Below are 26,393 nucleotides of genomic sequence, written 5' to 3'. Positions count from 1 at the left end.
TCTGCACACACACAGCAGTTCATCTGTACCCGGGACCCCTCTGCACACACACAGCAGTCCTTCTGTACCCGGGACCCCTCTGCACACACACAGCAATTCGTCTGTACCCGGGACCCCTCTGCACACACACAGCAGTTCGTCTGTACCCGGGACCCCTCTGCACACACACAGCAGTCCTTCTGTACCCGGGACTCCTCTGCACACACACAGCAATTCGTCTGTACCCGGGACCCCTCTGCACACACACAGTAGTTCGTCTGTACCCGGGAGCCCTCTGAAGCAACACAGCCTTGCTCCAGAACCCACTCAAAACTTTCCATTAATATTCCTTACCAAAATTCTGTTTGTTTGTTTGTTTTTTCATACCTTTTGTACAAGAGAAAACAACCTTTAGTATTTCTTCATGGGCAGAATGAAGGATGGTGTTAACTTTTAGCTGTGGCTCACATGCCTTGGAAAGAAGCTGCAGTATAAAGAGCTCTCACTATACATACAAAGACCATATTCACCCATCACCAGCCTTTCATGTTTTGTGCAGAATGCTGTTTCCTCTACTATCCAGACTCTTTTCATTCTTAAATGATTTTTCTTATAGCGTTTCTCTATAATGAATAAGTAAGATTAATCCTTAAAATCTTGTATCAGGGCGAGTGAGGTGGGGGTGGGTGAGTGAGTGAGGAGAAGTGGGGGTGGGGGCGAAGCACCCTCTCAGAGATGAAGGGGAATAGGGTAAAGAACTCTTGGAGGCAGACCAGGAAGGAGGACAACATTTGGAATGTAAATAAATAAAACAATTTTAAATCAATCTTATGATAGTTCCTTCTTCATGTAGTTGGTCTCACGCTACTAATGCCCAAGCACAGGTGATAGAGCAGATACAGCATTGCTTAGGGGGTGCATCTTCTTTGATTCCAACTCCACCCTCGTACTGTATACATAAATAACCTCAGAGCATTGTGTTGCTTCAGCAATGCTCAGAATGGAGAGGCAGATTTGATCCTCAAGAGTAAAGTCACGCCGGGCGTGGTGGCGCACGCCTTTAATCCCAGCACTCGGGAGGCAGAGGCAGGCGGATTTCTGAGTTCGAGGCCAGCCTGGTCTACAAAGTGAGTGNCTACAAAGTGAGTGCCAGGACAGCCAGGGCTACACAGAGAAACCCTGTCTCGAAAAAACCAAAAAAAAAAAAAAAAAAAAAAAAAAAAAAAAGAGTAAAGTCACTCGAACAACTTAAAGCCTTGAACATGGAGTCAGGTTGACTAGGTCTAAACCCTACTGCTACCACTGTGAGCTCTAGGAATGTTTTTAATTCACTGGTTTCTGTGCTTGGATACAACAATGTGTAATTTATATAGCTAATTCTTTTATACCTACTCATGTGAATCTCTTGAGTACTTGCTTCTGTTGTGAAAATATGCAAGAGTTCATCCCAATTTTTATTGTGTTGCTTTCTGTCACTGAATTATATGAATCTCTTGTCAATTTTATATATCATCCCTTACCCTATATACAATGCACAAATATTTTATCCCATTCTATAAGGGCTATTTTGTCTTCTTTTTGTTTCCTTATACAGCAAATTATTGATTTTATATAGTCTCGATAATTTAACATTTCTTACCTGTGTTTCAGGTATGTATAAAAATAAAGTATTAGTAAGATGCATGTCAAGAATCATGCCTCCATGTTTACTCCACAAATGATAGTGTTTCAAATAATTAAGTTGCAGATTGTGAAATGTATTAAAGAGTGCTCTTTGAAAAAAAATTAGAGTGCAGATATCCAGCTTTTCTAACATTATTGATGATTAAGCCTGTTTATTCTTTGCTAATTGTTTCAGTATCATTGTCATTTCTTGGCACACACAGCTTTATTTTCTTAGTTTCTTGTCCTCTGACTTGGGTTCGTGTCTGTTTTGGTGACAATAGAGTTTTAAGAGTTGTTATGATTCTAAATACAGTTGTTTTACTTAGAGAAAATTTTTGTTTTATATTAAGAATCCAAAGTCCTCCTGCAAGATATAGAAGACCATAAAGTTTAATCATAACTGAATATTGTATTTAGGAATAGCTTTAACCAAAGGTAACATTACCAGAAGTAATCTCAAGTGTCTGATATTGGCCTTATTGTCCTGCTCCCATTTTCTGATAACTCACATGAGACAAGTTATCTTATGGATTTATGCTGTGACTTTCCCATGTCTCAACTCTGTTAATGGCATTGGGAGTTGCCACTGGACCTCAGTGAAAGCATAATGATGGAGATGACAATCTTTATGTTTAGCACAGGAGATTTTCCATGGACAGGAATACAAGCTGAAGCAGGTGAGAGGTTCCTTTGGTGATTTCCATGATTCCTCTACACTATAGACAAGTCAACAATGGTAATCACCATCATTGTGTACATACAAGTTGAAATCTGTGGAATAGATTGGTGGTAACACACATAGCAGCTTCTCTATGGTCTAGAGTGACTTGATGCCAAATAAAATATTTTGATATCATCACTGTTCAGAAATACACTTTAACAGCAAAATTTCTTCTGAACAACAATATCAGTTTACATGCCAATGTCCAGCTAGAGGACTCTCAGAGTCCTGTGCCTAGACAAAGAAGTATGGGCAGTAAATCTCTGTTGAGAAAGGAAGAATTAGACTCTCTCTGTCTTGAGTTCCCTAATTGTTTATCCAGTACAAAGTGGTCAGCCCTGAAATGATATACATACAAAAAAGAGATGCAGCAGGCAGAGTGTGTGTGTGTGTGTGTGTGTGTGTGTGTGTGTGTGTGTGTGTGTGTGTAATGATAATAAAAGAATCCATCAATTTGAGTGAGAGACAATTGGGAAACACAGAAAATGGGAGGGACTGGAGACAAGGGAAGGTACAAAATTAAGTGATTATATTTTAATTAAAATTACATTGAAGAAAAATATTTTAATAATATTAGATTTCAAATTAATGTTCTATTTTTGAATTAATGTAATGTTAATAAATATACTCCAATGAAAATGGCCTAAAGGTTACCTGTCTCTCTATGTGAAGGGAACAATAGCAGCGGTGGCACAACCTTTGGATATGAAGGGCACTGACGTAAAATAATGTGAACTGTCATGTTATGGTTCAAAGAAGCAGAGGAGAAGATGACATTAGCACATTTTTGTTCTGTGTGTCAGACTCAGCCTGAGTGCAGGGAAATGCCTAGGGATACAATGGTGCACATTTTCTAGACACTACTTGACATGGCTTTTGAAAGAGCCTTTTATCCAGGTTATTGCATTATGAAAAATATGGCTCACATAATTTAATTTAACACTCTTTATTCATATAGTATTTTTTAATTTAGAGAAAAAAAAACTGGCATTTGAAATGCAGACTTAGAAATAATAGCTACTTTGGTGATTTAAATAATAGTCCTAAAACTGCACAAAACCCAGGTATTAGGGTAATTTCTAGCTATTTTGAGACAACACAAGAGGGCAAAATACTACGATGGAAATTAAAGTGCATCCATTGGTGTCCCCAAAACTGTATTTTTCATGTACCATTTTTCCTTTAACATACATGAATAATTTTCCTATCCTTTGGCTATAGCTATAATCTTTAACAAAATGTGATTTTTGACTAAGTAACTAAAATGGGAAACTTCCCTGTGCATAAGTTATGCCTGATTATTGTTGTTTTTGCTGTTGTTGTTGATGATGATGATGACGATGGTGATGATTCTATTGAAACCTCATAAACAAGCACAGATTTGCCCATTAAGCTCTCCTAGGGTAAAATGAGGGCCAAGAAGGGATGCTGTCCCTGCCAAGGAGTCAAGAGGCTCAGGCATCAAGGAAGGAACACTTAAAGCCCTCTAGACCTGAAAATAGGAACCAGACATTATCAAGAACCCTTTTCTAGCTCATCACATTCCTTTACCCCTAAAAAGGCTCATGACTCAAATATGATGGAAAAATGTTCATTTCTTAGGGATTTTTTTTGTTAATAAGAAGCCTAAAGAAGTACCCATAAAACAAAATAATGAACTGTTCTGTAACACTGTTAGGATGGGTAATGGGGAGCATTGAGCTAAGTACTGGCATATTACTCACTCAGATCTGAGAATCTGAAGTCATTCTTTACTTTTAAAGAAGAAATTTAGGCCTAGCTGACAAATTGGCTCCTCCCCCTAGAATCTAAAAAGTGCCTAAAATGCAATGAAGGGTTAGACAGACCTGACCTCCTCCCTCCTGTTGGATATTCAGTCAGAATATGCAAGTAGACTGGCAGCATTTTGAACAGCCTTGGTTTTTGGAGTTTGTGATATCCAGGAGGGTTGTACTCTCTTCTTAAACAAATCCCTTCAAGTAACATTTATAGACACACCTCAGAGGCTCAATGAATCAAGTTAAGTGTTAGAAGCTGGACAGAGCCTTCAAAGAACAAATATATTCACAGTCTCTTAAAATATCTGGGTTTCTTAATTGCTACCTATAATTACCTATTTTTGCTACCTATATTACAGCTAATTATTCTCTTTCTCCTGAGTGATTTATTTCTATTAACTTTCATAGTAATTCAGTCTGTTGTATTCATTGTTCCTTTATTTATTTTTTTTCAAGATGGAGCTTGTATATTTAAATTTATGTGGGCACTTTTACAGTCTTTTGTAGGCTCTGTACCGGCAGGTAGCTGGGAGAAGAAAAGCCCAGACCCACTGTGTATCTCTGGGGCTGAGCAGGATGGTAGGAGTCTGTGACTCGAGAAAAACCACACCAAGCCTAGAGTCTGGTCAAAGCAGGACCTGCCTTTAATGTGGCAGCAATTTGCTTATATAGACAGGACAAGGAGGTGGGATAGAAGTATGGGGTGAGATGATGTTTGGGGTGGTGTGAGATGACAAGAGGTGTGGGGTGATCTCACAGGGTCTATAAGAAATTGATACATCAGCTGTAGCTAGGCAGAGGCAGTCTCATTCAGGTCAATAGGTCATGCTGAGTCATTCTAAAGCAAATGACAGGTCTCAAAAATAGAGCCAGGTGCAGGTTTCCAAATAGGGCCCAAAAGTCTTTGTTTTCAGGTCTCAATTTCAGTGGTCTACTAATGTAAATGACACAAACTTCCTTCCTGTGGTAGCCCCTCAAAATGCCATTTAATCTCACTGAAGAACTGAACAGTATCTAGCTTCCTAAGATTATTTTGATTGCATATACTAATTTTCATGTGCACCTTAAAGTCCATATATTAGCAGGTGCATGTATAATTTGTACACAGGTTACAACCATGACATTCCTACTCAACTTTTTCTAGTTCCTACTTCTTGTATTTTCTGTAAATTAGCTTTTCTTCTTATTTGAGAATTGTTTTGTTTTATTAGATTATACCTATCTCTAACCCAAAACTATCTTCTGTGAACTGTTTATGTGAAACTTAGATAACAAATATCCACATACAAATGCATGAAAAAGTATATGAAAAATTGAAATTTTTTTAAAAATTGAAATTTTTGTGTTTCAGGTGTATTTTTAACAAAGGAGGTGAGTGATCTCTTAATACATGGATTGTTTCTTGTCTCAAGAATTTTCTCAGGCTGGAGAGATGGCTTACTGCTCTTCCAGAGGTCCTGAGTTCAATTCCCAGCAACCACAGAGTGGCTCTCCACCATCTGTAATTGTGATCAGATGCCCTCTACTGATGTGTCTGAAGACAGAGACAGTGTACATACGTACATGAAATAAATAAATAAATAAATAAATAAATAAATAAATAAATCTTTTAAAAAAAAAGATTTTTTTCTTTTTTAAAAAAGAAACTTCTCTTGAAGCAGGGAAGACAGGTATATGTGAAAGTTCAAATAAGAATCAGTGCCCTGAGGAAGATGAGTACTGAATGTTAAAGGAGTCTATTGGGTGGACAAGGAAGATATTTTAAGGAAAACTGACTTAAGACATAAGAATAAGAAGGAAAAAGAGAACAACCAGGGCAGGCTGGGTTGAATATTCCAGAAGAAATGACAAACTATATGTGATGGTTTGTGTATCCTTGGACCAGAGAGTGGCACCATCTGAAGGTGTGGCCTTGTTGGAATAGGTGTGACCTGGTTAGAATGGGTGTGTCACTGTGGGTGTGGGCATAAGATCCTCACCCTAGTTGCCTGGAAGTCAGTCTTCTACTAGCAGTCTTTGGATGAAGACATAGAACTCTCAGCTCCTCCTGCGCCATGCCTGCCTGGATACTGCCATGCTCCCACCTTGATGATAATGGACTGAACTTCTGAACCTATAAGCCAGACCCAATTAAATCTTGTTTTTAAAAGACTTGCCTTGGTCATGGTGTCTGTTCACAGCAGTAAAACTCTAACTAAGACACTATACAAAGGTCAGGAGGCAGGGCATTGCTAAACACACCCCAGTGAGCAAAACGTAACTGCTTGTAGTTGTAACCAGAGAGATGAAGTAAGGTCAGATGCTGTGTAGCATTGTAGGTCACAGCAAAGGGTGAGCTGTGCAGCTTTGTAAGCATAGGAGATGTGTGGTATGTGGCATTTTACTATGAAGATAATAGATTTGAACATGGACCACAAGAGTATGAGAGGGTGACTGGATAAGAGACCAAATGGTTCCATCCATCTGGGATGATACACAATAACGCTACAGAATGATACAAAACACATGGAATGCTTCATATGAAATGCCAGAGAGATTGCTGTTGGATTACATAACATCAGAAAAAAATAAGTTATCAAAAATTACTAATAGTAGGTAGACTGCATAAATCGGTGGGCAGTGATAATGTTGGGAAAGGAAAACCTGCAGAAAAAAATGTACTTGGTAAACCACATTAAAAATGTGGACCACGTGGCTGTTCTCACCGTGTACAGTATCTGTACATAAGCATATGCACAGGAGTTCTACCAATTCAAAATCACAACCAAAGCCATTTCCTCAGTGCGTATTTAAAGTTGCTATTAATACAATTTCAAAGTGTTCTCTTCTTACAATAAGTGGGTCTCCTTGAGCCAACATAAATCATTTCTATATAGAGAATTATCAACAAAACATGAAGTCAGGAGGTAGCAGCCCACTAGAAGAGACCAGCTGGCCTACAAGCTTCAGACCACAGAGGAATCGTCAATGAGACATTCCCAACACCAGAAACAAAACATTAAACCCTCTGGGTACTGACAACATCAAACAGAGGCTGAAGCACAAGCCATTCTTTCTCAGTTTCCACAGGCTATTTCTGGAATAGTGTTGCACATGATTTTACTTTGCAATAGAGCATTTACAAAAACTCATTCCTAAGTCAACTGTTATATTTCAGCTATAGCTGTACTAACACCAGGGCCAAGAAGTGGGAGTGAGGGGGGAGGGGAGTGGGGGGGGGGGCATGGGGGACTTTTGGGATCGCATTTGAAATGTAAAATACGAAAATATCTAATTTTTTTTTAAAAAAAGAAAAAAAGAGAATCAAACAACTGGATACTACTGTACCTAGTTTTTTTTGTTGTTTGTTTGTTTGTTTGTTTTGTCATCTCACTAGTTTTTGGGTCACTGGAGCCCCGGGATAAAGAATTCTGTGTCATTTGCCACTGACTGACCTCATTTGATACTTCTGAATGCATTACAGGTTTATGATCCATTTGTGATATGCCAACTGGTCTCACCTTATTTCAAACCAATGTAATTATGACATGACCCTTCACAAAAGGATGTGAAGTGGTTGCTACTATTGGAGAACTCTCCTGACTTCTCAGCACAGAGACATGGCCTTAAACAGTGAGCAGAGTTTATAGCATTACAATAAGGGGAGGGGGGTAAAGAATGAAGTAAGTGAGGATGGGTGAAGGAATAAGATGAAGGAACCAGGCAACCAGGCGTGCCAACTTCTCTCATGTACTGGGTTTCTTTCTGTTCTGTGAAGTGTGAAAATGTAATCAATGGTACTGGCCCACACCTGCCACTTTCTGCTTTGTTTCTTACAGCACAGTGGAGTGTCTGTGTTTCCTTCCTTGTACCCACACTTACAGCTGCTTCCACCACTGTGATTGGCTGCTGTTAGTGGCAAGCATACAGCAGCACCCAAAGCTCACACTCTGTGTGCTTTCAAATGGTTTATATGTGATTTTACTTTGGAGATATCTAATCTATTGTAAAAATTAACTACTGAACTATCACAACACACATGGGAGCCTGAGTTAGAGGTGTGGCAGCTTGATTCTGGTATTAGAAAGTTACACTTGAATTTGATACCTTTGTGGTACTTTTCTGTAAAGATGTATCCTCACTGTCTTGGTGCTCATAAACACACACACACACACACACACACACACACACACACACACATCACATGCATCACTGAGGTCACTATCTATTTCACAGCAGTTTGATAGATGTGGTGACTCTGAATTTGCAGTATTATCCTTTATTTTTTAATTATTTATCAATTACATCCCAATATCAGCCCCCTTCTCCTCCCAGTCTCCCCTCAGACATCCTCTGCCTCAGTCTCCCCCTCAGACATCCTCTCCTTCCCCACCCCTCACCTTTGACTCTAAGAAGGGGGGGGGGCTCCCCTGGATATCACCACACCCTGGCACATCAAGTTACTGTAAGACTAGGCACATCCTCTTCCACTGAGGCCAGACAAGGCAGCCTAGTTAGGAGAACAGGATCCACCAAAAGGCAATAGCTTTATGGACAGCCCCTGCCCCAGTTGTTGGGGGACCTGCATGTATACCTAGCTGCACATCTTCTACAAATGTGTAGGGGACCAAGGTCCAGTCCATGCTTGCTCTTTGGTTGATGGTTCAGTCTCTGGAAGACTCAAAGTGTCCAAGTTATTTGACTCTGCTGGTTATTCTGTGGAGCCCCCGTCCTCTGAAGGTTCCTCAATCCTTCCTGAAACTCTTCCATAAGTCTTCCTGAGCTCCATCTAATGTTTGGCTGAGGGTCTCTACCTCTGTTTCCATCAGCTGCTGGGTGGAGACTCTCAGAGAACAGATTTACTATCTAGAAGCATAGCAGAGCATCATTAATTGTGTTAGGGATTGGTTCTTGTCCATGGGATAGGTCTTAATTTGGGCCAGTTATTGGTTGGCCATTTCCTCCATCTCTGCTCCATCTTTGTTTCTGTACTTCTCATAAGCAGGACACTTTTTGGAACAGAAGTTTTTTAGGTGAAATAGTGTCCTTATTCCTCCACTTAGGGGCCCTGCTTTAGTTTCTTTATACATCAAAGATGTTTTGGGAATGTGGACTTTGTTGCATACTATAAAGGGATTTTAGAATCACTGCTTCTACTTCTAAAAATTTATACTATTCATTAGGCTTTTGGCAGGACTGAGCACATGGCTAGATTGCCATGTACACTTGAAGATGCTTCACGGCCATGTGTAAAAGTCTGAGTTATCATCATCATGTTATCTCTTCTACCTTTGTTTTCCTTATGTTTGCTTTTCACAATTTTGAGGGCATACTTTTAGAATACTTGTCTTTATTTATTGTATATTCCCAAAGTGTTGACATTGACTATCAGTAAATATACCTCTTTATTCCTAGCAACACTTTTTTCAACTTGTTTGGGAGACTACTAATATAGTCACTTGATCCCCAATAACTGTTTTTTACTTAGAATTTCTTCATATCAGGATAGTCACATGGCATATGAAATTCTAAAACTCAAGTGTACTTGGTTTCAAAAACAGATACGGAATGTTTTTAGCCAATCTGGCATCTTTGCCTTTTCAGGCTATCAATTCATGTTAAATTTTATTTCAATGTAAATTTTCTTTCTTTTATGCCTCATATTCTTTTTCCTTATTTTCTTCCCTTATTGCATTTGGTTTATGTTAAGTGAATATTTTATAGCACTATTTTAAGACTTCCAGTGATTTCTAACTTACGTGCCACATATTTGTTATGCTATGATAAAGTGTAATAAATGTTGCCCAAGTCAATTTCATACGCATGTCTACTACATTATTCTAATATGTATAACTTCATTACCCACTTTCCTACAATTACAAATATCATGTATAGTTTTATATATGTCTAAACAAGTTAAAAACCACCCTATGCATTTTATAATGACTACTTTATGTAATAACTTTAGCAAATGCTAAAAGGAAGACCTACACAATTGGAGCTTGCTATGTTAGCTTTATTACTACTAAAGACTCTATTGGTGTTAGTTCACATCTACCTCCCTTCACCTCTTCACTCCAGCAATGCATTACTCTGCCTTCTTCCTCCATGTCTTTTTACTGGAGAATTGAGTCCATTGATGTTGAGAGATATTAGAGACCAATGATGGTTTCTGTTACTTTTGTTGTTAGTGGTGGTAGCAGGTTTGTGGAATTCTCTTCTTTTGAGATTGTTGTGAGATGATTAATTTCTTGGTTTTCCTTGAGTGTAGGTACCCTCCTTGTATTAGAGTTTTCCTTCTAGTATCCTCTGTAGGGCTGAATTAGTAGAAAGATATTGTTTAAATTTGGCTTTGTCATAGAATATTTTGGTTTCTGCATCTATGGTGATTGAGAGTTTTGCTGTGTATAGTAGCCTAGTATGGCATTTGTGTTCTCTTACAGTCTGTATGACATCTGCCCAGGACCTCACATCATGCTTTGTTTGCCTCATTTGTGTGTGTGTGTGTATGTGTGTGTGTGTGTGAGAGAGAGAGAGAGACAGACAGACAGACAGACAGACAGACAGACAGAGAATCACATCTAGCAATGCATAGTCTATTATAAATTTGAACTGTTTTCAGGTTGTTTGTTTGAAATAAAATAATAAACTCATATGTGTTGAAAAAGTAATGCACCACAGCGATAATCCAGTAGCTCACTGTGCTTTCCGGAAGCGATTCACATACTTTAGTAACAATCCATTGACTAGAGCTAAAATGTAAGTTTCTAACCAAATTCCACAAAAGCTGAGACATCCATAAGAAGGAAAATTTTTAAGCATAAACCCATAACCACTTGTTACCAACAACCTATTGTTTCCTTTGTCCAAACATTCGACACACTGATGAAAGAAAACTAAGCATGCAACAGAATTTTAGTTTGTAAGCCTCATCTCCCAATAAGGTATGAATAACATTTTAGTGTAAAGAGATACACCAAAAGTCCTATTCTTCTGTAATTTGTCCCATCTAACCCTCACATATGGTGACTATAAAAAATAAGAACAGGGAAATCTCAGGTACTAGAGGGCAGCACAATAGACTGGGGTGTCTAGCATAAGCTGGGTGTGATTCTCAGATGGGTAAGTGTGACTGCCTCCTGGGCAAGTAGCTCATCAAGCCTTCTCTGAGTCCTGTCTGAGCTTCTGAGGCTTCTGCTTTATCAAACCCCCTAGCTACACCTACATGGGACTTGGGGATGGAGGACTTCAGGTGGAAGCAACAACAGCCTCCTTTCTGTGCTTGTGTATGCTGAAAAATACAAACTCCGGTTTTAAGTCTTGAATTAGAATTAAATTATCTGCTGAAACCATTCCTTGTAACTGTAATACTGATATGTCTTATTCTACCAGTTCTTGATGCATAGGTATTCTACTAGTTCCTGTTGAGGCGTATCTAGTGTTTCAGACCTATGTTCTTCATCATCACCTTACTGCCTTCAAAAATCTCTAGGAAATGAAAAGAAATTACTGAGTTTATCCCAGAACAGTAGGCCAGAAGTCCACACACTCAATTTAAATTCTTATCTTTGCCACTACTTCCAACTGTGCTTGGTGTAGAAGATTTATTACACAATGCTTTAACACTTAAGTGATAGGAAATAGCTTTCCTCAGCGTATAAGGCCTTGAAATCTCCATCCTCAAACTTTACTCCCAAGCCACAGGCTCTCCTATGCTGGTCTTTACTCCATAGAGTGAACGGCCAATACAGTCAAGAAACAAACTTAGTTTTCTGACTTGTTCCTTGCAGCTTAAAAATAGTTGGCATTTCATGTATTACAGGAAAATATTTTACATTCAAAACAAATGCTCGCCCTCTTTCTAGCCAATGGCAGCAGCTTACTCATTTGTATCGACTGACTCTACAGATGTGACTGTATCTCAGAGTTTGTGTATGATGCTAATGTCTCTATTTACCAGAATGATTCATCCCATGTCCCATTTCAGACAAACCCAAAAATTGATATAGCTCAGTACAATGAAGCTGATGTATATTTAAGAACCCACATGGGTCAGGAGGCCTTCACAGTTATCCAAGTGGAACACATGTCCTCTGAGCCTTACAAAGAAACCAATAGAATAATCTCTATTATTGTTTTTCACTCTGAAGGGATGAGCTCCACTTTTGCTCACAGTCCAGAGGAGAGATTGCTCATATAATTTTCATCTAACTTTGCAGGAGGTTGGCAATATGAGCTATGTGGCAATGTTGCTTAGTTACAAAATAATTCCAAATATAGCCAATTTGATTTCTATGTGATTCTATCCCCCTTTGTTGTTGCCAGTAACAGTAATAATGAAGAAATTTGAATTATTATATAGAAGTAAAATGATCGAAACACAGTATTGTTTGTTTTAGTGTTAAACCGAAAAGAAATAAATTGGTTTTATGTGTACCTGCACTCTACTTGTTCACCTGAAGTGGCTTAATTCATATTATTTTAGATCCTAGTGTTCATCATTCAAGCAAACAAGTAAGGAAGAGAGACTATTAAAATCATATCAAAGCAAGCAGGATGAAATTAGGAAGGTATGATAGATGCATTTGTAGGAAAAAAAGATGGAGGCATAAAATGGAAAAAAAAAATCCTTAAAGTCTTCATTTCAGAATCTAAGTAGATATGTAAGAACACAAAGGATATAATGGAGGGAAATAATAGGAGACTGGACTACTGCGATCACAGGCACTTTGTCAAGATGACCTCCAAATAATTAGCCCTATGAACTTATACTCTGAATAGAAAATGTTCTCAGAAATAGCATTTATTCAACAGCTGGTGCTTCCTACCAGAGTTTGACTTCTTTGCAGTTGCCTAGGACAAGCAGCTAGTGCTCAGGAATGAGGAAAAATTTCATTCACCCCCAGTTCTAATGAGGGATTGACGTGTACTGGCATTTCAGACACTTCAGGCCCTGTAATATCAGATGGCTGTGCCCTTTCAGCACCAAGACATGGTCCTAGCATCTAATTTCTAATATTAAACACACTCTTGTGAATAGATTACAACATGCAATGTTCAGTATAATACTAACTTGAATGAAATATGAAATGTTTACCAGCCACAATGAAATACAATACTACCTGCAAATTTTGACTTATAATGACATATCATTTTCAAAATAAAAAAACAAATTATTTGGTTAGAGTACATTAGAATTAAAATTATTAAATTATTATTATGAATCTAAGGTAAGGAAGATAGTTGCAGAAAATCACTAGTACCTAAATACTTTGCAAATACAAGCATCTTGCATATTATTTACAACAAAACTCAGTGGCACTTTGGTCTCAAATATACTGAACTAACTAGTATATTCTGTATATTCAATGATCTATATGAAATGACACAAAGCATATCCTAATTACAGTACCAAGAGGAGTGTGGAGGGAGGTACTCACTTCATATTTTGCAGTATTCCCACAAAACAAGCAGTTTGACAAGCTCTGCACCTTGTTCCTTGATTTAACACTATTGGTTAAATAAACTTGGCTACAACCCATTACTGGAGAGATTAGAGGTAGGTGGATTTGGAGTGACCTGGTTGAGTGAGAGAGACTTGAAGAGGAAGAGCAAGTACAAGAGGAAAGAGGCAGCCAGCATGAGGGGAGCTGAATGATGAGCACATGGCCAGAAGAAACAACAAGTATCTAGGGTACGCCATTAGGGAAGTAGCCAGTCTAGCAGTTAGAAGACTTGATTAGGTGTTATAGCCCCAGTAATTTTCAAAGTCAAATAAAATAACCACAGTCAGAGTCTCATTTATTTGTAAGCTACTAAGGAAAAGGCTTAAATAGGCTATAATACAGGGAAAAGGCAAGTATTGAGAATGGTTTCATGTCTCCCTTTATATTAATTGCAACTTCTCTTCATCAGGGTTCTTAGCTTAGTTATCAGATGAATAAAGTTCATTACTGAGTTAAATTTATTCTTTTTTTTTAAAGATTTTATTTATTTATTATATGTAAGTACACTGTAGCTGACTTCAGACACTCCAGATGAGGGAGTCAGATCTCGTTAAGGATGGTTGTGAGCCACCATGTGGTTGCTGGGATTTGAACTCCGGACCTTCAGAAGAGCAGTCGGGTGCTCTTACCCACTGAGCCATCTCACCAGCCCCGAGTTAAATTTATTCTTATCAAATTTATGCATATATGTATTTTTGTAAGGAAAGTTAAAAATTGTTTAAAAAATTTAAAAACCTCAATATAAAATAAAATAAGAGATCAATACTATGAAGACTTTACCTGAATACATATTATTTATGCACACAAACTGATGAAAGAGTTGAAGGCATAACTTAGTGGTAGAATATACACAAGTAACAAGGCCTTGTTTTCAGTTCCCAGTGTCTCACATGCACAAACAAACCAAAAGCATCACACAAAATAATATAATGAAATCACAGCTTATTTGTTAATATTGGAAATTCTTTTATCTGGAAAAAGTGTATATACATATATTTATATTATATATCTTTGTATGTCTCTATCTGTGAGTGTATCCCCACATATATTCCCACATATATATGTATATATTATTATATATTATATATCATATGTATTGTGTGTGACATGTTTTTATATAGTACACCAATGTAAAATGTAAATTTCTTTCCAAGCACCATACATATTATGTTTGTCAGTGATCGATAGAGGAACAGAACTTATCGAATGAATATAAATTAAGAGAGTAATTAGTAAATGGAGTAATTAGGTTGTCTTATTGTCTGTGTAGACCAACAATAATTTTCTTGTATTGGGAAGATGGAGAACATAGTAGTTAGTAGTTTCTCAGTCCATCAGGCTAGTTGCCTCAGCAGCACCAGTCTAGAATTGAAGACCTGGAGAATTCCTGGGCAACTGTTGGTCTACATTGGAAGCCTGAATGGGCACAAGTACTAATATAAATTAAACACATTGCAGCAACAGTAGAAATAAACTTGTCAGTCAGAATAAAGATATACAGAAAAAAAAAAAAACCAAATAAACAAAGATTTATTCCATAAGGCTGTCTTCCAACTTCAAATAATCTGATTTTAAAAATCCAATGTCTTGTCTTCTGCTTCATTACAGTTCCAATAATACTGACACCTAAAATTAATCCACAAACATATGTTCTCCAAAAGAGTGTCCTTCAATGTGATGTGTGTAGGCATTGTTTTCTACATTTCAATGAAATATTGGCAAATACTGCATTATTAACTTGCTGGACATTATAAAGCAGATGGACCTTACAAATATTTACAGAACATTTCACCAAAAACAAAAGAATATACTTTCAGTTCAGCAATTCACACAACAATTTTTAAAATAGAAGAGATACTCAGACACAAAGCAAGTCTCAACACATATAAGAAAACTGAAATAAGCCCTGAATCCTATGGGACTGAAATAAATTAAAGCTGAATATCAGGAACAACAGAGAGCTTACAAACTCAGGGAAACTAAACTTGCTACTGAATTAAAAATTATCAAAACAACACCTTCTAACTTTGCATCTCTGCTGGAACCACTGGCAAAGTGCCATTCCTGTCCCCCAAACTCCACAATATTCCTAGAAGGTCTGCCCTAACCTAGGTCTCAAAGGAGGTCGGTTCCAGTCTGAGACACACAGGCCAGTTAACACCAGAGATGACAATATGGCAAAAGGCAACCACAAGAACATGAGTAACAGAAGTCAAATTAATTTAGTACCATCAGAACCCAGCTCTCCTACCACAGCCTGAATAACCTATCACACCAGAAGAGAAAGACTCTGACCTAAAATACCATCTCAAAAAGATGATAGAGATCTTTAAGGAGGATATAAAAACTTCCTTTAAAAATACAAGAAAATACAGGCAAACAGGTAGAAGCCCTTAAGGAGAAAACAAATTAATTCCTTGAAGAAATACAGGAAAATACAATCAAACAGATGAAGGAATTGAACAAAACGGTCCAACACCTAAGAAGAGAAATATAAATAATAAAGAATTCACAAATGGAAGCAACCCTAAGATGGAAACCCTAGGAAATAGATCAAAAGGTACAGATGCAAGCATCACCAACAGAATGCAAGATATGGAAGAGAGAATCTCAGATGTAGAAGAGACATAGAAAACATTGACTCAACAGTCAAAGAAAATGCAAAATGCAAAAAGCTCTTTATCATCTGGGCCATTTTGCCAGAGTAGAAAGACAAGATTCAAGTACAAATGTTTCTAGAAACAATTTGGAATGCACATTCAAAAAGATGTCAGAAGATGGAAAGGTATCCCATGCTCATGGATCAGAAGGACTAACATAGTTAAATGGTTATCTTACCAAAATAAATCTACAGATTCAATGCAACTTGATATGGCAAAAACAATTCTCAACAATAAAAGAACTTCTGGAGGAATCACCATCCCTAACCCCAAGCCGTACTCCAGAACAATTGTGATTAAAACCATATGATATTAGTACAAAGACAGACATGCTAATTAATGAGATAGAATTGAAGATCCAGAAATAAACCCATGCACCAATGGTCAGGTGATATTTGAGAAAGAACAAAAACCACACACTGAAAAAAAAAAAAAAAAAAGAAAGCATGTTGAACAAATGATGCTGGTCTACCTAGAGGTCTGCATGTAGAACAATGCAAATTAGTCCATATTTATCACCTTGCACAAAGCTCAAGTCCAAGTGGATCAAGGACCTCAACAGAAAACCAGATACACTGAATCTAATAGGAGAGAAAGTGGGAAAGAGCATCGAAGGCATTAACACAGGAGAAATTTTTCTGAACAGAACACCAATGGCTCAGGATCTAAGATAAACAATTAACACATGGAACCTCATGAAACTGGACAGCTTCTGTAAGGTAAAAGACAATCTCAATAGGACAAAATGGCAACGTGCAGATTGGGGAAAGATCTTCACTAAACCTACATTAGATAAAGGGTTAATATTCAAAATATATAGAGAACTCAAAAAAAAATAGACTCCAAAGAACAAAATAACCCAATTTAAAAATAGGATACATAAATAAACAGAGAATTTTCAACAGAGGAATCACGAATGGCCAAGAAGCACCTAGAGAAATGGTCAATATCCTTAGTCATCAGATAAATGCAAATCAAAACAATCCTGAGATTCCACCTTACACCACTAAGAATAGGTAAGAAAAAACAAAACAAAACAAAACAAAACAAAACAAAACAAAACCCTCAAGTGACAGCACATGCTGCCTAGGATATGGAGAAAGAACACTCCTCCATTGCTTGTGGGATTGCAACTGGTACCACTACTTTGGAAATCAATCTGGCCATTCCTCAGATTATTGGAAATCGTTCTACCTGGAGATTCAGTTATACCGCTCCTGGCTATATACCCAAAGCATGATCTACCATATGACAAGGACACTTGCTTCACTATGTTTATAGCAGCCTTATTCCTAATAGCCAGAAACTAGAAACAACCCAGACATCCCTCAACAGAAGACTGAATACAGAAAATATGGTTCATTTGTACAATAGAATACTATTTTCAGCTATTAAAAATAAGAACATCATGAATTATGCAGGCAAATGAATGTAACTAGAAAATATCATCCTGAGTTAGGTAACCATCCCCAAAAGGGCATAAATGGTATGTATATATTCACTGATAAATGGATATTAGCCAAACAGCACAGAAAACCCATGCATGACACAACCCATAGACTATAAGAAGTTTAAGAAGAAGGAAAGCCCAATTGAGGATGTTTTGATCCCATGTAGAAGGGGGAACAAAATAATCGTGGGGGCAGAGAGAGAGAGGGACCTGGATAGGAGAGGGGAAGGGGATGGGAAAACAGAGGCAGGATCAGGTATAGGGGAGACAGAAGAGAAGCCCAGATGTCCAGGAGAATGAATCTAAATATGCAGCTTCTAGGGGTGGGGTCTCAGGAACCTCTAGAATGTCCTAGGGACCTGGGATGTGAGAGGATTCCAGGACTCGGTGGGGATATCCTTTGCAGAAATGCCCAAAAAGGGGAGATGAAACCTGAAGAAACCACACCCAGTATATAGACAGGATCCCCAGTGGAGGGATGGGGTCACTAACCCACCTTCAAAACTTTTGACCCACAGTTGTTCCTGTCTAAAAGAAATGCAGGGACAAAAATGGAGCAAAGAGTGAAGGAAAGGCTATCCAGTGACCAGCCCAACTTGGGATCCATATCATGTGTGGGCCCCAAACCCTTACAGTATTACTGATGCTATATTGTGATTGCAGACAGGAGCATAACATGTTTGTTCTCTGAGAGGTTCTACCAGCAGCTGTTTGTGACAGATGGACAGACAGGCAACCACTGAACTGAGATAAGGGACCCCTATGGTTCCCCTATGGGAAAGGACTGAAGGATCTGAAGAGTATGGCCACCACATAGGCATTCCAACAGTGTAACCCAGACACCTGTGAGCTCCCAGAGACTAAGCCACAAACCAAAGAGCATACATGTGCTGCTCTGTGGTCCCTGGCACCTATGGAGCAGAGGACTTCCTTGGCTCAACTCATTAGGAGAGGATATACCTAATCCTGTAGAGATTTGATGCCCCAAGGAAGAGGAATGACAGGAGGAGCATCTTCTCAGAAACAAAGGGGAGGGGGAATGTGGTGAAGAATTCTAGGAGTGAAGATCACAAAGGTGGGGTATCACCATTTGAAATGTAAATAAATAAAATAATAAAAAATTGTCAAGACAAAATGTATGAAAAATAATCAAAGGCTTTTTAGAACAACACACACATACACAAACACAAACAATGGGGTAGTTAAAACAATCTTATATAATAAATGAAACTGCTGGAAGTAACGGTTGTAACTCTAAATATGACAATATATGTTAAATATAAATGTTACAATGAAATATTGTAAAGAAGGAGAATTACTGCCAGGCATAGTGGTGCATGACTTTAATCCCAGCACTCAGGAGGCAGAGGCAGGCAGATTTCTGAGTTTGAGGCCAACCTGGTCTACAGAGTGAGTTCCAGGACAGCCAGGGCTACACAGAGAAACCCTGTCTCAAAAAACCAAAAATAAATAAATAAATATATAAATAAATAAAATAAAATAAAAAGAAGAAGAAGAAGGAGGAGGGAGAGGGGAGGGGGAGAGGGAGGGGGAGGAGGAGGAAGAGGAGGAAGAGGAGGAGGAGGAGGAGGAGGAGAATTACTGAGATAATATAGTAGAAAATTACTCAAACCTCAATGTGTATTTTAGAGTCCAGTGTCTGTAGTTCCAAATCACTGTGCTTGGTTTGTTGTTGCTATTTTTTCCTCTCATATCAAAACATACCAACCTTTATGAATGTGATGTCTTGGTTGTTTTGATTTTCCATCAATATATTTTGTTTTCAATTCATATGAAAGACAGGAAATGTGTTTTCCATACTCAGTAGAATATTTAAAATCAGCAGGAGAATATCTCATCTGTGAAGACAAATAAAGGCATTTGTGGGTCTTGTTTCTTGTTGCTGTGATAAAACACTTTGACAAATGCAATGGAATATAAAAAAAGAGTTTGCCTCTCAACTCCAGGTTACAGTCCACCAATGACCTGTGGGAAGTCAATGCAGCAGGCACTTGAAGCAACTAGTTAGAGTCAAAGGCAAACTGCATAGAATTAATACATAAATGACATGCTGAGTTAACTTTCTCCATTTGTATTATAGCTCAAAATCTTCTTCCTTTGGAATGGCACCACCTACAGTGGGTTTGTTTTCGTACTTCAGCTAGTTAAGATAACCCAAATACACACATTCACAGGCCAAGGTAATCTATAAAATCTCAGTGAAAATCTTCGAAGCTGATTCTAGATTATGTCAAGTTGATAATAAAAACTAACCAAATCAGTGATATCAAATATTTCAGGGTTTCAAGGAGTCTTCTCATATGTAATGCAGTAGTATGACATTTATATTTAAAACTCTGTAAGACAACTAACATTAAGAAAGAATTTATAAGCTCCATTGTTTATTGCTTTGTTAAGCAGCCTGATAAGAACAGTCAATGATAGCAACAGTCAGTGAGAGAAACAATCAGTGATAGGAAAAGTCAGTGATAGGAACAGTCAGTGGTAGGAACAATCAATAGCTGGAACAATGATAGCAACAGTCATAGCAACAGTCAGTGGTAGGAACAGTTAGTGAAAGGAACAGTCAGTGGTAGGAACAATCAATGTTTGGAACAATGATAGCAAAAGTCATAGCAACAGTCAGTGCTAGGAACAGTGGTAGGAACAATCAGTGCTAGGAACAATTAGTGATAAGAACAGTCTGTGATAGAAACAGTGGGTAGTAGAAAAAGATTCAGTGATAAGAACATTCAGTGATAATGAGACAGTGACAGAAACAGTCAGTGATAGCAGTGGTCAGTGGTAGGAACAGTCAGTGGTAGCAACAGTCAGTGGTAGGAACAGTCATTGATAGGAACAGTCAATGCTAAAAACAGTCAGTGATAAGACCAGTCTATGCTAAGATCAGTCAGAAGTAAGAACAGTCAGTGATAGGTATAGTCAGTGATCAGAACAGTCAGTGATAGCAACAGTCAGCAATAGCAACAGTCAGTGATAGCAATAGTCATGTGTAAGAACAGTGAGAGATAGCAACAGTCAGTGATAGGAACACTCAGTGAAAGGACAGACACCAAAGTGGTAAGGACAGACAGAGGTAGGAACAGTCAGTGGTAGTAACAGACAGTTGTAGGACTTGTCAGTAATAGAAACATTCAGTGATAGGTATTGTCAGTGGTAGGAACAGTGAGTAATAGGAGCAATTAGTGAAAGGAACAGTCAGTCGTAGGAACAGTCAGTGATAACAACAATCCATGATGTAAACAGTCAGTGATACCTTGGGAAAATTTTATAAAGGCAGTGGAAAGAAGAGGCCCTATCCATAAATAACAGATGCAACATGTTTTGTCAGAAAGCCTGAGGAAGTTTCTGAGAAAGAAAGGGATGGACACACCATTACCTTACAGAACACTTAATGTGCCGCAGATAGGAAAATAGACTGTAATATAAGGATAGACCTTGGAATGGGGTCAGAATACATTTTAGTATATGTGGGAGCACAATGGAGCACTGATGAGAAAGAAGCTTCCTGGGGAGCAGGTGTAGACTGTGTCCTAATTAGTGAGGTGCTGACACACTCCATTAGCTTCTTCTCTTCACAGATCCAGCAGGCCACCTAGGACCCAGAATCAGGGAAAAGCCTTTGTCATTGCTTCACTCTATCTGCATGGCTTTCCATTCTGGAATATGGCATCCACATTCATCTCACAAAGTTGGAGATCAGAAAATGAGAGGGTACAGACCTTGTTTCTAAATTAATATCCTAAATTCTAAATTAATATCCTAAATTCTAAATTAACCACAAAGGTTAATTTAGAAACTTCCATTAAGATTTCATTGGCTTTCCACTTATTCAGAGGAACATATGAGAACTGGAGCCAGAGGGAAAAGTCCAGGGGTAGGGATAGAGGCATGGCTAGAAAAAAATTGGCATACTGGTAAAAAACAACAACAAAAAAAAACATATTAGTGAATCATTAATATATGAATACTGTGTTTTATAAAATCTGTTACATTTATTTATTGAAGAAATACTGTTTTATCAAAATTGTTACATTTATTTATTATTTATTGTTTACTTGTGTGTGTGTGTGGGGGGGGTAATACATGTATACCATGGTACATATGTAAAAGTCATATATGGAGAGAGTTGGTTTTCTCTTCCACCATATGGGTCACAGAAAATCAAACTCAAGTTGTCATGCTCACTGACCAGCATCTTTTCTTTTAACTTACTGAGCATATGTGCCCAAGCATATATTACATTATCAATTGTCAGAATGGTATGCCTTCTCTGATAAGATACACTATTTTATGAAGGTCTGTGGATTCATTTTCAGATACCTCCGTGTCATTAATTTTAAGTTTGTTATGGAAAACTTACATAGTACTTATAATCCACTGTTGTTTTATGCACTTTACAGATCCTTGCCATCATTTAATACCCAGAACAGATAACAGTTGTGCTCTTTTACTGTGAAAGCCTCATAATTACCTTCACTCAATAGAATAAAGCTGTATCTTTGCCCCAGATCACTCAGGACTCATTCCCTGTTTGGATGGATGGTTCTAACTTCATCTAAACCGTAAGTCAGTTAAGTTTCTGATAAAGATTAGGGTGGAAAAGCCATTATGCTTCTGTTATACTTTGACATTGCCCCTCACCCCAATATTTAGTTTTCTGCCACACATTCTAATCCAGGCAATACAGGCATTGGTAGTTAAATCTGTTTTTTCTGTTGGGTGTGGTAGAGCATGCCTGTAATTGTATAGGTAGAAGTGGGGAGATCAGAACTTCCCTGCACTATGAGGTGAGCTTAAGGAAACACTTAGACTCTCAGTCTTTATACATCTCTATGTGATCTTCTCTGGTTTAGCGTTCTCTTCTGTGTTCTCTGACTGAAGTGTATCTATTTGTCCTCAGCAGTGACGGAACCTTCGGTGCTCATCCGGCTGGTGTTCTGCACTTTCTCCTCCAGTTCTCCGCAGTGACGAGTTTTTGACTTATCATTCTAAGACCATTCATTTTCATTACCTCCATGATGAAAACCACTCCTTTTTGCTAGGAATGCAGATAAACAGGGCACTTTCAGCTCAGGGACTTCCTGTTTCCTAAGACTGACAGCATATACCTTCTTAGTCATAACATCAACATGTAGTAGCAAAACATGGCATGGTTTTAGATAAAGATGCTTCTATTGGGACTTAAATTCAGTTCAATTGAAACAATTAGACCAAAACAATTGTGTAGACTGCTACTTTTCAATTAATTCCATGATGGTAATTTGTAAACACAAATACTTCTTCTATAAATCATCTTCCTGCTAGTGTTCCATATTAATACCCTCTTACATTAACACATATGTGCAACTGACTGCATGCTAGAAATACCACAAAATAGAGGCCAGCAGTGTTAGGGAATCACAGGCCCAGGACACTACATACTATTGCTTAGTTATAAAGAGAAATGATATCAACCATTATTTACAAAGTTTTTTATTTTTTCTTTTACATTCCTTTTTTTTTTTCAATCTGTCTTCTTAGTATCTCTCTCTAAGAGACCAGTTCTATTTTCAGCCTTGGTCAGAGAAGCTCCTTTTTGTTCACTGAGGTATGACTAATGAAGAGATTCACTACTGAATGATATTTTTGTACACTATGTATTCAAATGCTGATGTCTGTTTCTAGAAATCTAGTTGCAGTCCAGATTTGGTATTATTATTATGAAGCATCTCCTGCCAGTATTTTGTAAAACATTGTTTTCTAGCACTTTCTAATTACTCATTAAGGAGATGAACAGACAATAGATGGACAAGAGAGGAAAAAATAGGTCTTTGGTGCAGGGGTTAGGGCGGGGGTCCTTGGGAGATAACCAAGCTGTTGCCATCAGGACATGGATAAAGAAAAAGGGCAGGCCTTAGATAGCAGGTAATGAGCCGCATGGCCGAGAAGTAGGCTAGTCCAGCACTGTCAGGTTAGAATTGCTCAGAATCTGCCCAGCAATTGTACCTAAAGCTTTTAACAAATATAAATATCTCCATGCCATTATTCAGAGCAAAGGCTGGCATACAATGGCCTAACTTTTACAATTCACAACTGGTCAAACTGCGTGTAAGAAAAGACTGTTGAGCACTGAACCATAAACAGAGCATCTATATTACTCTATGAAAGACACAGGGAACATCATGGATGAGGGGTATGAGAAATAGAAGAGCCAGATGTTAGGGCGGAGTGCTATGGAACTGGGTATTTTGAACATGGCAAAGTCACTGAACTCATGAACAACCTCGTCCAATACCTGTAGAAGTTTGGATGCATCACATGCATGGAGATGATGGCTGGTAAGACCCTAACCCTTGCTGGGAGACTCTGCACAGGTAATGAGTGCTGCTGTTGTGGCCACTGACAATCTGCTTATGCTTCATTAAATAGGCTGCACTGATGCTCATTCAGGAAACAATCATTAAATTTAGTGATGACTGGTTGAGAAGAAATAGAGCTTCATTAGAAAACAGGAGGCCTGAAAGAGAGTGACAGGGAGTGCAAAGTGTCCTGAGTCAATAAAAGAGGGCAACAGGGATGGAAAGTGTCCTAAGGCAACACAGAAGCATATAATAGTGCCAAAGAATAACACAAAGAGATCATGTTAAATTCCTTTTGAACATAAAATGGTCCAACTTTTCTTCTAGAAATTATACTTTATCCATTAGAAAATGAGTTTCCTAGCAATCTTGCTTTACTGTAGTTATTAAATTCTATTAGCCAAGAGTAAGAAAACAAAAATTATATTTGTTAGATATTAGAAATATAGTCTCAATTGTAAATTATATGTTTTCACAATATATGTATTTAGACATATAAATCCAAATAAAGAAGGTATAGTTAAGGAGGACATATATAATATATAGGCGACATATATAAAATCACATATAAATATTTACTAAATTATCCAATTTATCCTCCTTCATGATTCACTTGTCTCTCATCATTTAAGATCACTGAGACTTTCCTAAGACAAAAATGCATGAAGAAAAGCTCATGTGTTACACTAAGATAAATCCATAAGAAGATCATCGAATAATCAATTATCCAATAACTAAACTAGTGCTGTCAAAAGCAGAAATGGCTTCCTGTTATATGTAAAAAGAGAAAGAGTGAATGTAAGCCACCCACACACTGATCGTTGAGCTCATGGAGAAGAAAATTTATCAAAATACTGGCGATATATAATAGAGACCTTGTTTTCACCAACACAAAGTATAATCTATATTCAAAGTACTTTTGAATACCAGGCACTTGTACACAGTGACTTTAGAAAATATGTATGGCTATTTGTTCAGGGAATATTATTAGTTGATGTTAAGTTAAATAAATCAGAAATGCATTCATTTAATGGAGCCAGAGCTAACTCTGGCTTAGATGTGAAGGCACCATATCTGGCTGTTTGTGGAAAGACAGTATAATTTGGTAGAGATCTGAGTAACTGAGCTCCCAAGTGGCTAAGAGTAATGATTAGTGGGACAGTATCATCAAGGGTCTGTTCTAATGCTATGAGTTATTTCTCTCTCACCCCAGTGTTTATCAATACTTATATGCAAGCTTTGAATGAAAATATAAAAACCTGTTCATTCCGTTTCTTGATGAACAACTCCACTTAACAGCAACCAGAAATATTGGTTGTTGTTAACAGACTGGTTAACAGTACTATTAAGAGACTGAAGTCTTTGGGATAGTTGTATAGAGGATGTTATATTGCAGTTGGACAAATTAAGTTAAATCGCTATCATTAAATTTAATCAATTAAATTACATTAAATAACTTGAGTACATGGGTGATAAAGACAAAAGCTCCCAGGCATGGTTGGGAAGCACCTGCAGGAGAGTGTGCTAGAATCTCTTCTAGAGTGAGGGAATTGTTCTAACATTCTTTTCCCTACTGAAGCACTCCATCAGATCTTGGAAACACAGTTTCACATGACTACAGATCTCCTAGAGCATCAAATGGAGTCTACCAACTATGCACTCTACAGATGACAGACTAACATAGAGAGAAAGCATACTCTGGGTAACTCAGTTCTGTGCAATTCCAGGCAAAGAAAAAGTAACAGAATAATTCAGGTTTCAAGTTTCTCTGATAGTTTTCACTCTGAAGTTCAAACAAAGCTTAAAATTTCCATGCTAACCTTTCCCTAAAACTCCATGCCTAACCCTGTAGCAAATCTTTGCTCTCTTTTCTCTTGGATACACTATAAATACATCTGTGTATTCCTGCTGTCCTCCTTTGAGCCTAAATCTAGAATCATCCCTTTCCAGTCCAAACCAAACCCTTGTATGTCATTAACAAGATACATTTATATTGATCAAAATACATTTTTGTGTGGTTTTAAATGCCCTGATGGCTGTTTTGGTTGCTAACTTTTTGCTGTGAACTACATAAACTCAGAAAAATATAACCTGTGACCATATCAACAAACTCATCTCATCTCTGGCTGTGGTTCAGTGAACACCTGCCACACTGGATTTCATTTAGCCTCATAAACACATCCCAAACAAAACAAGCTATTACATGGCTCAGGGCATTGTGCACAGGGCTCTATTTCCAGAACTGTGCATGGCTAGCTTCCTATGCTTTAAGCATTCACTAAAAATACTTTCT

At 37.8% G+C, this 26,393-nt stretch overlaps 1 protein-coding gene across 1 annotated transcript in view; it reads right to left on the bottom strand.

Moving 5' to 3' along the window:
* The window catches only part of Lrriq3 (leucine rich repeats and IQ motif containing 3), an 86,337-nt gene that overhangs the window by 9,785 nt on the left and 50,159 nt on the right, over nt 1-26,393 (bottom strand). Inside the window, exon 6 of the mRNA XM_021158005.1 lies at nt 19,468-19,597. Coding sequence (XP_021013664.1) covers nt 19,468-19,597 — 130 coding nt within the window. The remainder of the gene's footprint in view (nt 1-19,467; nt 19,598-26,393) is intronic.

This window comes from Mus caroli, chromosome 3, assembly GCF_900094665.2.
Source record: "Mus caroli chromosome 3, CAROLI_EIJ_v1.1, whole genome shotgun sequence".
NCBI lineage: Eukaryota > Metazoa > Chordata > Mammalia > Rodentia > Muridae > Mus > Mus caroli.
This window is presented reverse-complemented; position numbering and strand designations above follow the sequence as displayed.